Source organism: Electrona antarctica (assembly GCF_951216825.1).
Source record: "Electrona antarctica genome assembly, chromosome: 12".
In the NCBI taxonomy this organism is placed as follows: Eukaryota; Metazoa; Chordata; class Actinopteri; order Myctophiformes; family Myctophidae; genus Electrona; species Electrona antarctica.
In genome coordinates this window covers 48,312,761-48,327,760 of record NC_136793.1, presented here as the reverse complement: position 1 = coordinate 48,327,760, position 15,000 = coordinate 48,312,761, and the positions used below count along the sequence as shown (strand labels likewise).

The following is a 15,000-nucleotide window of genomic DNA, read 5'->3' as shown; positions in this document are numbered from 1 at the left end:
CAGATCCTTAAGGCAGGTATGGTTGCTGCCAAAAACAATGTATACCGATAAACTGGACGTCTCCAACTTCTCCATGTTTCAAGAGATGGCTCAATGAGACGCTCTCCATTGCTATGACGGAAAGAATGCCCAAGCTAATCCAAAAAATGTGGATGCCATTCCTAGTGGTGTTTGACAATAGTTGAGTATATGTTGATTATGTTCTGTATATCTGGCTGCATCTTTCACTATTGGACTCATAATACTGTAACTATCCCTGCTTTCTGATGGTCATCGATCCCATGCATGTGTCCCCTTGTATTGTCTTCCTTGTGTGTGTGTGTGTGTGTGTGTGTGTGTGTGTGTGTGTGTGTGTGTGTGTGTGTGTGTGTGTGTGTGTGTGTGTGTGTGTGTGCCAACATAAGCACACACAGACGGAGGCCGCCTCGCAACCCCAGCTGAGCTGACTTCCCCTCTGCCCCGGCTGAACGCTCCCTCCCCACTCGCCCCGCCAACTGTCACCCGTCCGTCCGTCTACGCACATGACATCTGCCTCCTCCTCCACCTCCTTATATCAACACAACCTCACAGTGCATTTGAACGTCTCAACGTGTGTGTGTGTGTGTGTGTGTGTGTGTGTGTGTGTGTGTGTGTGTGTGTGTGTGTGTGTGTGTGTGTGTGTGTGTGTGTGTGTGTGCGCGCGTGTGTGTGCATGTGCGTGTGTGCGCGCGCTCGCAAGCGACGGAGACCAGTAGTGGAAAGTAACTAAATACATTTACTGAAGTACAGAGTAAATAAATAATATAAACGAAGCCCTTTTTTCGATTTTACCATTTATTGATTAATAATTAATTTATTAGTGCATTAAAATTACCCATCCACTTACATGGGAAAATGACAGTGTAGCTTTTCCCAGAAAACATGTTCACATAACCGACAAATACTAACCCATGCAGACTGGCAGAAGAGAGAATTCTTCATATTTCGGAATGCTAGAGATAATTTTATTTCCCTGTAGATCCTTCAATATTTTAACATTATACAGCAGCTTCATTGCCAGTCCAGGATACAACCTCACATACACCTTTATACTGTGTATACTGCAATGTGTTGACAGTAAACTGCGAGAGCTTATTTTGCGGGCGCTTTCATCCCGGTTCGTGTTCACAAATGACTCCTAAACGGAAGAAACCGCCAAAAGCATTAGCGGTAGCATTTACATAAGATGCCAGGGTTATGAAAGGGAATCACGAGGAAACCTCTGCAGGCTAATGCAGCCAAGCAAGCAGGCTTTCATATGATTTCACTGCTACCTCAGTCAGAGGTGGATGGCAGTACGAGCAGTCTTCTGTGGCGTGTTGTGATCTGCTCATTCCTGCTGTTTCTGTCGCTTTTCTTTCCCGCCGTCACCAGACAGCCATCCTCAGGGACACACAGGATAAAAAACAAGGAGAGTGATTGCTTAATTAAGCCCTTCACCTCAGGCCTCGCTAACCGATGGCGTCGACGTTTCAAACGAATTCTCGGTAAGGCAATAAAAAAAAGAAGAAGAGAAATTGTGATTTAGAGGCCGCGGGTGAAAGCAACTTAAGCAAGGCGAATGAATGAACCGGGTGAAAAAAGAAAAAAAAGAACACAATACAAAACAATGCTTCCAAACAAACGTATTAAAATCTCTTTGAAGTGAATCGTGTGGGTGTGTGTGTGTGTGTGTGCGTGCGTGCGTGCGTGCGTGCCTGTACGATGACGACAATACAATTTAGATTCTGTTTAATGAGTAACAGAAATATGAGCTGAATGCAAGGCCACCACTTCAAGTTCTCTCCCACATATTACATATTGCTGACTAGGGGGCGAGTTAGCCCGCTAATGAATAATAAATGGGGGGGAACAGGAATGCAACATTTTTATATTATCCTTTGTGGGTCAGAGTGTGCTAAGCTACTGTACGGCTGTCACCACTGGGCATCGTACTGTATGTAGCTGGATATTAAAGCATGGCGTCTTGGTGTAGCAGAGAGCTCTACATGCCTCAGAGCTATCATGTCACACGCTGCTCCGCCCACACTGCACGCATCATTAAAGGCAAGCTGAGAGGGCACAATAAAAAGAAAGTTCTCTCCTGCTTCTCTTACAACTTCTCGCTGCCATAACCTCTAGTGCAATATACTGCATTTATATGCAGTGCAGTTAGTTAGTCATTTGGTTGGACAAGAAGCATGAGTACTACTGATGTGAACTGGAATTCAATGTTAGCTTCCCTACACAGCAATCACACCTCATTCCCTCAACAAGGCGACCCATTTAAATATGGCTGCCTCCTACACTAAGGGCCCTATTTTGCGTGTCTTAAGTACCAGGTCTTATGACTTAACTTAAGACCTGGAGGCGTGGTCAATGCTGTTTGGCCACTCAGAATAGCCAAATGGCATTGATCACGCCTCCAGGTCTTAAGTTAAGTAATAAGACCTGGTACTTAAGACACGCATAATAGGGCCCTGAATCTCTACTTTTCAATTGCTGCCACACGCTCCTGCGAAACGCGAACGCTGCTGGCAAAAGGCTTTCCACCACCACCCCAGCCACCACCTTATAGTTTAAACGTTTAAACTGAATGTTGAACTGGAATTCAATGTTAGCATGGCTCTAAAGTAAACTGGAATTCAATGTTAGCATGGCTCTAAACTGAATTCAATGTTAGCATGGCTCTAAACTGAATTCAATGTTAGCATGGCTCTAAACTGAATTCAATGTTCTATGGCTTCGATGTTAAAATGCATGCAAAGTTTGCATGACTCGAGTTAATCTGATTATATGTCTTGATATGGGCCCACTCTTGTTTGTATACAGTACCTTTGGAGGGTTTTTGTATAGCGTTAGATCTTAAAGAGCGGAGCCATTAACGCCAACTTTAACTGTATTCCATTTGTTGCAATAAATTAATAAATTGACTTTGACGTAGTAAGATGTGCTAGACAAGGTCACAATAGTTTGGGATTTTTCATTATACTTTAGTTTTAGTTAGTTATGACTTTTTTTTCTAATTAGTTAGTTTTTAGAGCGGGTATTTATTTTTGTGACAATGCTTAGTTTTAGTTTAGTTTTAGTGTTAGTTTGAGGGGTTTCTTTTCGTCCCTTTTCAATCCTGCACCTGACAAATAAGTCGGGTGGAGGATTGAAAAGGGCCAGAGTAAGTATTGTGTAATAAAAACTGAAGAAAAGATAGCACTTCACAATATTCAGTTAGTTGAGTAAAATGTTTGTATTTATTTTATTTTAATTTATTTCGTTAGTTTTAGTTAACTATGTGCTAAAGTTACATAATTCTACCATACACGTTTATTCAGATTGTAACTATAATTTAAATTCTCAATAATGAAGCTGTAGCATTACTTCTGAAATGAATACACATTTGATTTTATTTAATTTAATTTAACAATGAGAACGCAAATGTTCGCCCCGTCGCTGCCAAACAAAAAGCAACAACAACAACAACAACAACGAAACACGATGTAATTACAGAAACGATGCTTCACGAGCTGCACTTCATTCCCTGTTATCTTCATTATTCAGCTCTTCTCCAATCAGCTATTAAAGGTAATTAAGCGATTCATCAAGTCAGTTTCAATTACAGGGAGCTTGACAGCCGCAGATTACAATCACTAGGGGTGCGCAGAGAGAGGGAGGGAGCGAGTGAGGGTTAGCCCATTAAGATCTACAACGCATCTGTGTCACCCTAACCATTATTTTATACTTTAGCTAATGAAAAATAGCAGATCTACACACTTGTAGCGCGGCACCGAATGTCGCGCTACAAGCTTGAATCTCGTCTCAGGCCAGGCATAGAATGGGGGGCGAGGGAAAATAGGCAACAAGGTCAAAGGTGCAAAACGACTTCACCGAGACTGGTAGGCAGTAGGCACTGAACTCCCCGTGGCCTCACAAGTGCCAACCCTGTGCCAACCCTGAGCCAACTCTGTGCCAACTCTGGCTGAATTGTCCATACCAGGCAGCAGCAACAGGCAGTGGTGGAAAAAAGTGATCTTGTTTATTTGAGGGTTTTGTGTAAACACAAACATTGAATGCAATTGACAATGAGTGCCCAGTTTTGAGTGTTACTAATAATAATAATAATAATAATAATAATAATAATAATAATAATAATAATAATAATAATAATAATAATAATAATAATAATAATAATAATAATAATAATAATAATAATACAACTTTATTTGTATAGCACCTTTCATGACATGAAATGCAGCTCAAAGTGCTTTACAGAGCAATGGAGAAAAGGAGGAAAAAAAAGCATAAAACATTAAAATTATAGCAGCAATGCAATACAGTGAGGACATGAATAACAAGGAAAATATACATTAAAAGCAAGAGTGTAGAAGTAAGTCTCGAGCTGTGCTTTAAAAATGTCTACAGAGGCTGCCTGTCGAAGGTACAGTGGAAGTTTGTTCCACGCCGTCGGCCCGTAGAAGCAGAAAGCTGCTTCACCGTGTTTTTTAGTAGCCATTTTTAGGCACAGCGAGCAGGCCAGCAGTGGAAGACCTGAGGGGGCGGTTTGGGACATATTTAGGCAGGCAGTCATGTAGGTAGGAAGGTGCGAGACCATTGAGAGCTTTATAAACAAGTAAAATAATTTAAAAATCAATCCTAAAAACAACCGGAAGCCAATGCAGTGAAGCTAAAACTGGAGTATTCTCTCATCTTAGTTTTAGTTAAATCTCTGGCTGCCGCATTTTGGACAAGTTGTAATCTGTCAGTTGTTTTCTTTGGCAGTCCAGAAAAAAGTGCATTTCAGTAATCAAGCCGAGAAAAAAGGCATGGTTCAGCGTTTTTGCATCGTCCAATGACGATGCAAAAACGCTGATCCATTGAATGCCATTGACAATGAATGGCCAGTTTTGAGTGTTTGTGTCAGTCCTGTGACATCCTGTGACATCAGGCCACTTCAGAATTTACGTCAAACATTAAATTCCCATTGACAATGAATGGAGAATTTACGTCATGTGAGCAAATCGGCTATTTTTGTCCTACACAAAGAATAAATTCCCATTGACAAGGAATGGACAATTTTACGTCATAGTGTCTGAGCAAATAGACATGTTATGTCATGATGATGTAGGCCTACGATGATAAGAGCACCCCTCACTTCACACGGGTGTGATTTCTTTATTTAACACATTGACTGGCATGTAGTGTATGCCCATGCATAAAAGGGACAAGGTCCGACAGATAGAGACTCCATACCATATAAGTTGGATCACTGGTGCAACGTGGTTGTGAGGGTGAGGGCGACATATTGTGAGCTTGTAGATCGGCTATTTTCAATGGCCGAAGTGGTTAGTGTATGGTTTGTATAAATAAATGTAGTGGAGTAACAGTACAATATTTGGACCTGAAATGTAGTGGAGTAGAAGTAAAAGTATTGGAAAATTAGAAATACTCAAGTACCTCAACATTGTACTTAAGTACATACAGTACTTGTAGTAAATGTACGTAAAATGGTAAATGGTAAATGGTGCATTTATATAGCGCCTTTATCCAAGGCGCTTTACATAGATTGTGCATTACATTCACCCATTCACACACCGATTGCGGCGGAAGCCATGCAAGGTACCAACCAGCACATCGGGAGCAATTTGGGGTTCCAAGGACACTTCGACATGTAGCCAGGAGGAGCCGGGATTCGAACCGCCGACCCATGGATCATTGGACAACCTGCTCTACCTCTTGACCCACAGTCGCCTAAGTCGTACTTAGTTACTTTACACCAGTGGTCCCCAAAGTGGGGTCCAGGGACCCCCAGGAGTCATTGAGGGAGTTCCAGGGGGTCCCCAGCTAAATGATATAGTTTAGAACCAAATTATGGGTCTGTTAACAGTTTAGAGGCCCCAGACAGAGATCACCGTCAAGTTCAAGTTCATGGTAAAGTGCCCCAGACGGAGATTGATAAATGGGACGGAGATTAATGATATCAAAGCCTAGGGGCGCTTGTTGCCCAATCCTCGGTGTTGCACAACAGTGACACGTCATCGAAAATGTTCCCTGCCTGTTTAGCGGACGAAAACGAAAATCTTAAAACGTTCATAACTCGCAATCTAAATCATCCCGTCTAATTATGAAAAAAGATCCTGTGTTAGACGGCGCTCCGCGGTCCAGTCGCTAGTCGCGATAGATTTATTCTTACCTCCCGTTGTTGTCGATCGACTAGAGTGGTGTGGCTATTGTTAGCTGCTATACACAGACATTCACAACAACTTCCGGTGCGCCGGTAAAAGTGGTCCGGGCGCTATAAATGATGGGCACATTTTATTAATGGATTAAATAGGTCCGGGCCCTCAAGGTGTTAACTCACAAATGTACACATTGCACAAGTTAAATTAACATTGATTTTACAATATACATTGGGGTCCCAGAGATAGAAATGCCATTAAATGGGGGTCCGTAGCCTAATGCCAAACTGAGTGTCCTTGAAATTAAAATGGTTTAGAATCACTGCTAGAGCTGTAAACATCTCCTCTTAGGGGGTCCCTGCATGGCATATCTTTTCTAATGGGGGTCCGCGGACTAATTAGTTTCAATTTGGGGGTCCTTGACGTGAAAATGTTTGGGAACCACTGTTTTACACCAGCGGTGAGGTGGTGTGTGTTCCACTGGTCAACGTGGCCCGGAGGACTAAGCGATGCAGACGCACGCTCACGCACACGGGCGCATGTTTGTTCCGACGTACTAACAGTCCGACACCCTACCCCAAACCCTAACCAAAACCCAAGCCACGGGTGAGGGGTGAGTTTTAACCGGCAACGCATGTCGAGGGCCGCGGGCGAGTCTTAAACAATTTTTCACCCCTGTGTCAATTATCTAATGTGATCCTGGGCTCTACACACCCTCCGCCAACCTAGTCCCCATATATGGTGGACATGGGGAGAGCAACGGACTTGAACTCATGCTTCCTTCATGCCCGAGTGTCGAAGTTGCTCCTTTACACCTGACAGGGGGGAGTTTTCTCCGGTTGGACGTAGCGCGTGGAAGGAACACGTTATTCCAACCAGTTCCTTTCCCCTCCATCAGGCACCCCGGCTGGCCAGGGGGAGGCAGTTTAGAGACCAGGATTACTGCATGTTTTTTGTGAGGGTACCTACCCTAGGGGACACGGGGAGAACATGCAAACTCCACACAGAAAGGCCCTTTCGCCGAAACGTCTCGGGTGTGGGCACTGATGACGTGGAGGAGGAAACACGCCGCCAGCACCCACAGCGTCCCGTGCAGGAATCCAGGACCTTCTAGCTGTGAGGCGACAGCACTACCAACTGTGCCACCGTGCCCCCAATTTGCCGTTTTAAATACGTTTTAAGACTTTTAATACAGGGGTTCCATCGGACAGAGTGGGATATGTGACGCGTTCGGATGACGATAAATACTGATACATAATTTAGGACAGAGAGGAACTGGACCTGATGTAATCTGACAGACATAATGGACCACAGACCTCGAGAATGTTTTAATCTCCTCACATTCCCATAAGCAATGGAATAGTGTACCTTTATGATCACTACATTTATAACATAAATCAGGAATGTTAGGATCAAATGTATTTACTTTCTCCGGGGTTATACAAGTTCTCATTTTCCAATTATCATAAGGGTTCATTTGCTTTCTAATTATCATTTAGCTGGGGACCCCCTGGAACTCTCTCAAGGATCCCTAGGGGTCCCCGGACCCCACTTTGGGAACCACTGCCCTAAATGGTAAATGGTAAATTTATATAAATTTATATTTATATAGCGCCTTTATCCAAGGCGCTTTACATAGATTGTGCATTACATTCACCCATTCACACACACATTCATACACCGATTGCAGCAGAAGCCATGCAAGGTACCAACCAGCACATCGGGAGCAATTTGGGGTTCAGTGTCTTGCCCAAGGACACTTCGACATGTAGCCAGGAGGAGCCGGGATTCGAACCGCCGACCCATGGATCATTGGACGACCTGCTCTACCTCTTGAGCCACAGCCGCCCTATAGCCCAAGGTCTGAATGACAGCTCCTTCATTCAGACTGCAGCGTGAGGCTGTCACGGCGTCACACAGTGCCAGCCGGGCCTCAGACTGCAGCGTGAGGCTGTCACGGCGTCACACAGTGCCAGCCGGGCCTCAGACTGCAGTGTGAGGCTGTCACGGCGTCACACAGTGCCAGCCGGGCCTCAGACTGCAGTGTGAGGCTGTCACGGCGTCACACAGTGCCAGCCGGGCCTCAGACTGCAGCGTGAGGCAGTCATGGCGTCACACAGTGCCAGCCGGGCCTCGTCGAGACAAAGACGTGCCGCGCGAAACACATAACCCGTCGCAATAAAACTGACGCGGAGCGTCGTAAACGTCTTCAGCCGGAGGAGTTGTTTTACGACGACCAGTTATTATTCCCCGAAATATCAGTGTGTGGGTTTTTTTTCTTCCCGACACTGAGAGCAAAGCAGACACCGTGGCGTGACCGCCAGGCGGGTCAAAGGACAACGTCAATTTATGTTTGGATGATTAAGCCCGCTCGGTGCTCTTACATTAGCAGAAAGAATAATTCACCTGCGAGGAACCATTATGCCACTTACTTGTCCATTATTGTCGGCTTTACAACAGCTTGATGGCCATCGTAAGTCATTGGACTCCCATTAAGACCTGAGGCCCATTCGACAAATGCCTCAGAATGCCTTGTTCTCAAACTTGTATGTGCCAAGGAGGACCCCCTAGCCTAAATTGATATATGCTTGGCCGTGGACCCCCCACCATGCACCCCCCCATGTGAAAATGTTTTGTGTCAGGGAGACCCCTCAGAAGAGAAAGAGAAAAATATTGAAGATCTTTCAAAAATGACGCACAAGCTCGCAGCACTGCAACAAAGTGACGCGTTTGTAGATCTGCTATTTTTGAATAGCCAACGCTAAATTTTAAAAAATGACACGGATGCTGTCTCGGATTTATTGGGTGTCAAACGCAGTGGAATCGATGGTGTCGTATACCTTGTGGGGTGCTGAATATCCACTAGGTCAGGACACCTTTATTCTGGCGCCGTCTTTTATCACTATATTAGCCGGTCACGCTCAAGGTTACCTCGCTAATCATTTCATTTGGCTGGGTGGAAATTTGGCTGTGAGAACCTGGGCTTCAAAAAAAGGCTACAATAATTACATTTTAAGTTGCAATCAGAAGACCTGATCGTATAGTTAATTTCCTCGCCATCTCATTTTATTTATCTTCAGCTGAGGATTCATTTTCTAGATTTGATTAAGTCTTGGCCAGTGGAGGGGGGTGGGGGGTGGGGAGCGGTGTAGAGAAGAGTAATACGAGGAAGGAGATTTCCCATGAAAACCGAAAAGCTTTTTTTATGGGCTTAATTTTATCCAGTGATAGAGCGCGTTACACGTTGGCACTGCCTCCCTCGATCGCACAAATCCCGCAAGGGTTCCATTTTCACAGTCTCAGAGTTCAATTAAAGCTTTTGTTTTTTGCGGTGCGGGGTCTTATTCTCTGTCCTCCAATGGAATGACCTTGTACTTCATCACCTGCTATATGTGTCTATCATATAACGGATATAGAACACGCCACGCAACATAAAATGGTAAATGGTAAATGGTGCATTTATATAGCGCCTTTATCCAAGGCGCTTTACATAGATTGTGCATTACATTCACACACACATTCATACACCAATGGCGGCAGAAACCATGCAAGGTACCAACCAGCACATCAGGAGCAATTTGGGGTTCAGTGTCTTGCTCAAGGACACTTCGACACTAACTCTGGGGGAGCCCGGGTTCGAACTGGCGACCTTGCGGTTACCATCCGGGAACTCTACCCCTGAGCCACCTTTGGAGGGTACTGTTGAGGCCCATGCACAAAATAAATAGTCCGATGGGATTTCTTATCAGTCTTGACCAAGGCATCCAAAAAACTGGGTTAAAAAAAATGAAATTACACGCAGTCACAGCCAGTCTGGGTTGGTGTGAAAGAGGTCTTTAAAAGAAGCATGTGTTAGTTTTAGAATGTCGTCGTCTGTTGTTGTTTTTATAAATTGTGTGTTAAATTCAGATTCTGCAGTGTTCCTTATTAAAATGTCCCAAAAGCAAGAGCGAGCACCCAGCTCTTAAGAACCAAGACATCCTCAGAACAACCTATTAATTAAACAGCTCATGTATAATAATAATAATAATAATAACACCCATACTGGGATGTAGCCAAAAGCAGAGAGAGAGAGAGAACATTAGCAGTGCAACAGAGAGGATGTGCTCAGAATAGGAAGCGTAAAACCGGTGGAAAAATAAAGGTTATATAATAACCTTTTATTTGTAAATCTGGCACAACACACCTTCAAACCCTGAGTAAATATTCTCACGGGTTGAATCATGACCCCTTCTTCACCCTCTCATCATATCCTGTCCACACAGACCCTGGCTGTGAGGAAGCGACCCGGCTCGTCGGCACCGCGGCGGACAAATGTAAATTCAACCTCCGTGCTGGAGCAAACACGCAGTAAACATTTACCTCTTCTCTATCCCAACTGAGACATTCACTTTCTAACGGCCAGGTGCTTCCTTATCCCGGAGGACGACGACACCAAACACAGCTCTGGTGACGCTCCGTGAAGCTCCGCCCCCTACATTGTCCTCGACTTCCAGGGTCACAAAAGACAGAATCCCGGAAGGGGGGGGGGGGGGGGGGGTCTGTGGCTGACACTCAAACAGCAGATTCTAGTTCTGCAGGGTTTATAGTGGCTACTCTTACAGTATAAACAAGATATACATACACTATAGGCCTGTCATAGTTATTACATATATACTTTGTGGCGCGTCGTAAGGCTTGTAGATCTGCTATATCAGTATTCTGACAGACAGACAGACACACACATACACACGTACTAGGGGTGGGCCGATATGGGTAACTCACAATACGATATCTGTGGCGATATTAGGCCCTCGATAACGATAACATCACCATGTTCGATATATATGCGATATGGCGATATTCAATATAATGCAAGAGATTTCATCAACGATATCTGTAACTGAAATGAAAAAAAGAACCAAGGCTGGAATTATGTATTTATTCCAAAATCTTAAAAGATTGTTTTGTGTCACAAACTGGCCAATAAATACATGAATCTTGCCTCCTCCAAACAGTAAAACACTGACGGCAACTTTGCAACTTGTCCACAACTGCCCACTACAAAGCGTAGCCTGATACTACTAGTACTAAGTCATCAATATAACGATATTGGGAGGACCATACGATATAAGCAATATATACCGCGATATATCACGATATGGATATATGGTCCCGCCCCTAACACACACATACATCCGTACGTACCTAGGTTGGAGGAGGCCCGTCCCTCCGCGGCCCTGTCCTTGAGGCCCTCGGCGATTTTGAGCTGCTGCTCGTGGTACTGCTTGGCCCTCTCCAGGTCCTGCATGCAGCGGGCGGCGTGGCCCAGCCCGGCGTACGCCCTCATCTCGATGGACTGCTCCTCCAGCTCCTGGGCCAGCTCCAGCACGTGCGTGTGGTACGACATGGCCTTGTCGAAGTTGCGGTGGTAGTGGTAGGCGCTGCCCAGGTTGCTGTTCAAAGGGGTTCAAGGTTGTACTTTTATTGTTACATGTACAGGTATACGTAAGAGTAAAACGTGTTTTTAGTTTGGCTTCCTTCAGACAATGCAGCAGCATGAGTAACATTATGTACATGTGCATGTTTTCCCTGTAGTAGCAAAGTTAGGTAAACTTTTTGTGAACAGCTTCACGGTAGGTTATGTTCCATATATACAACAAATTTTGTTTAGAAAGGTGCAATTTGGGCATAATAGTGCGAGTAGAGGGCAGGGGACCTAGCGTTTTCCGTTTCGCTCTAGTTCTTATCCGTTCGAAACACGACAAAGGAAAACGCTAGCCCTCCCCCTCGCCCTCTTCTCGCACTATTGCACCTTTCTAAACTAAACTTATATAGAATTGTACCTGTAGGCGCGGGCCTCCTCGCGCTTGTTCTCCAGCACCTTGGCGATGCCCAGGTGCTGCTCGTGGCACTGGACGGCGTTCTCGAAGTCCCCCATGGCGATGTAGACGGCGCCCATGTTGCCCAGCTCCCGCGCCTCCGACAGCTGGTCCTTGGACTGCTTGGCGAGCAGCACGCACTGCTTATGGCTGGCGAGGGCGTTGGGGTAGTCCCCGATGGCCGTGTACACGTGCCCCAGGCTGCTCAGCGCCAAGGAGGCCGCCTGTGTGGACAGAGAGGGGTAGACAGAGAGAGAACGAGTGGGTGAGAAAAGCCGCAAGCTATATGGGTACGGGAAGGAATACATCAGAAGAATAAACGTAAACTTTGTTGCTTATGTGCCACTATTTCCCAAGCAGTTGGTAGGTCGGGACCCATTTGTGGGTCGCGGACACATTTTGATGGGTCCCTTTATATTTTATGTTTTTAAATATTATTATTTCAAAACATTTTCAAAAAACATTCCTAAGAAAGGAAGACAAATCATGAATTAAAAACAAATCCTATGTTGTTTGTTTTTTTGTAATTTCATGGAGAAATGAAAGAAAAATCTGAGAAATTCCATTAATTAGAAAACAAGAAGTATTGAAAATAGCCGATCTACAAGCTCACAGCGTGGCGCAAAGCGATGTGTTGTGAGTTTGTAGATCGGCTATTTTCACTAGTTTGGGTCCTGGGCAAACATCTACCGTAATTTCTCTTTTGGGTCACGGGCTAAAAAGTTTGGGAACCACTGGCTCATGTATCCCGGATTGGATTCCCCAGCCACATTTCGACGTTCCTTTACTGCATCAAACGTGTCAAATGAAAATGTATCGGCGGATAAGATCAAAAGCAACAAATCTCTCTGGAGCCGATATTTCTCAGAGACCAAACAACAAATCGTCCATCAGGAGACAGAAAGGGGGTAAACCCAGAATGCTTATCGGCCCCGTGGCGACAGTTTGCCCTCTGCAATCGCGCTTCATGCCGCGCCACCACAGACGGAACAAAGCCGCGGCTAATCGAGTGTGTGTGTGTGTGTGTGTGTGTGTGTGTGTGTGTGTGTGTGGGTTGTACTGGGACTGGGGGTGGATTATAGCTTCACACTAGAGCTGATTCTCCCCCATCTAGATTATGCCTGAAAAGGAAGACCTCGAGTCTCTCAACCCAAAGCAACAGCGAGGAGAACATATTTTTCTTTCCTGCATTCTTATCTCTCTCTCCCCGCAACATTTTCTCACCGTCCGCGCTGTCCACCTGTGAAAATAAAACTACAGAGAGAGAGAGAGAGAGAGAGAGAGAGAGAGCAGAGCACGCACACGGTGCACAGAGTGAAAGTGCAACACGGCGGTCTCCAACGTCTACATCACGTAGCAGCTAGCTAACTGAAGCTTTGAAAAAGCACAGACGTGACCTCCAAAGTGACGCATTCACCGTAGGGCTTATTAGCTGTTTATACAGAGGGTAAACAGCTGGGAATTGGGGGCAGCTGTCTGCGCGTAGACAGATGTTCCATTAATCACGCAGAGGGCCACGCTAATAAAGCATCTCCTTCCTCGTGGTCCCCCCCCCCTCCCCCGCTCTGCGTCCTCCAGCTGGGGATAGGTGTGTGTGTGTGTGGGGGGGGGGGGGGGGGGGAACGGGGACAGGGGCTGGACGCAAGCCAGCCGAGAGGACAGTCACCCTGGAGGTGGGTGGGTGCGGGCAGCGGTGGAAGAAGTACCGGTAAATCACGTGTTTTCTTAAGTAAGAGTATCAGCGATGCAGAAATACTCTGTTGCAAGAATCCGGATTGTACTTGAAAGTGAAAGTACAAAAGCATTGGTATCAAAATGTACTTAAAGTACCAAACGTAAAAGTACTCATTGTGCAGAATGTCCCATTTAAAGTTTTAAATGTATAAAACAATCTTTTGAAAATATAGCAGATCTACAAGCTTGTATGATCGACTATACTAAAAAATAATCAAAATCTACAAAGTAACTAGTAAATAAAAGTTTTCAAATAATTGCAGAGGAGTAAAAGTACAATATTTGCCTCTGAAATGTATAGTGCAGTAGAAGTAAAAGTATTGGAAACACTCAAGTGGAGTACAAATACCTCAAAATTAAAACTAACCCTAACCCTTAAGTACAGTACTTAAGTAAATGTACTTAGTTACTTTCCACCACTGGCTGGGGAGGTGGGTGGGTGGGGTGCGGGGGGGGGGGGGGGGGGGGGGGAGGGGGGCTTGGACGCAGGCCAGCGGAGAGGACAGTCACCCTTGGGATGAAGGCCAGAGCGGACCCCCCCCCCCCCCCCCCCCCCCCCCAACCCCAGGTCAGCACGCGGGCGTTTAGAGCCAACAAGATGGCTTGAAAGTCAAACTTAAACTCTTGTAACGGATGACCTATACACTAACTGCACTTTATAATAAATGTTGTGAGGGGATGAGGGGGAGAGAGAAGAAGTTTTAATTTGGAACAAAACAGCCCGACTGGAGCCATTTAACATCGCTAAACACGTGTCGTGCACCTTCGTTCGTGTGCAGCGTCCAGCTGTCACGGTTCGCTAGTGTAAATCCCACTCACAAAGCGGCTAGCATGTTCACACACAGCTGCGGCACATTATTATTTATGCCTCAGAAGCTGAGCGTGATCACCATGCATTGAGCGGAGCCCACATGCAGTTGAATTATCCCATTTTGGGCGGGAACCCCTTTTGGTGTTAGCATTATGTTGTGCTCTAGCTATTGAAAAATAGCAGATCTACAAGCTCATAGCGCGCCACCGAGTGGCGCGCTACGAGCTTGTAGGTCTGCTATTTTTGAAAAATAGAAGAACGACTGACATAGAAACATAGCTTTTTCAGAAAACTGTCAGGATGTAGAACACATTTTTAGAATCTGATTTCAGGTCAAAATGGGATATACATCCATTACGGCTGAAATACAGTGAGAAATAATTTGAGGGAGATGCGCCCACAGGGAGAAATAGATATATTTTCACTT

At 45.2% G+C, this 15,000-nt stretch overlaps 1 protein-coding gene across 3 annotated transcripts in view; it reads right to left on the bottom strand.

The window, feature by feature from the left end:
• The window catches only part of ttc28 (tetratricopeptide repeat domain 28), a 363,296-nt gene that overhangs the window by 79,841 nt on the left and 268,455 nt on the right, over positions 1–15,000 (bottom strand). For all 3 annotated transcript variants that reach the window (XM_079516434.1, XM_079516435.1, XM_079516436.1), the window contains 2 exons: positions 11,993–12,252; positions 11,355–11,602 (listed from right to left, as the gene is read on the bottom strand). In XM_079516434.1, the coding sequence (XP_079372560.1) occupies positions 11,355–11,602; positions 11,993–12,252 (508 nt within the window). The remainder of the gene's footprint in view (positions 1–11,354; positions 11,603–11,992; positions 12,253–15,000) is intronic.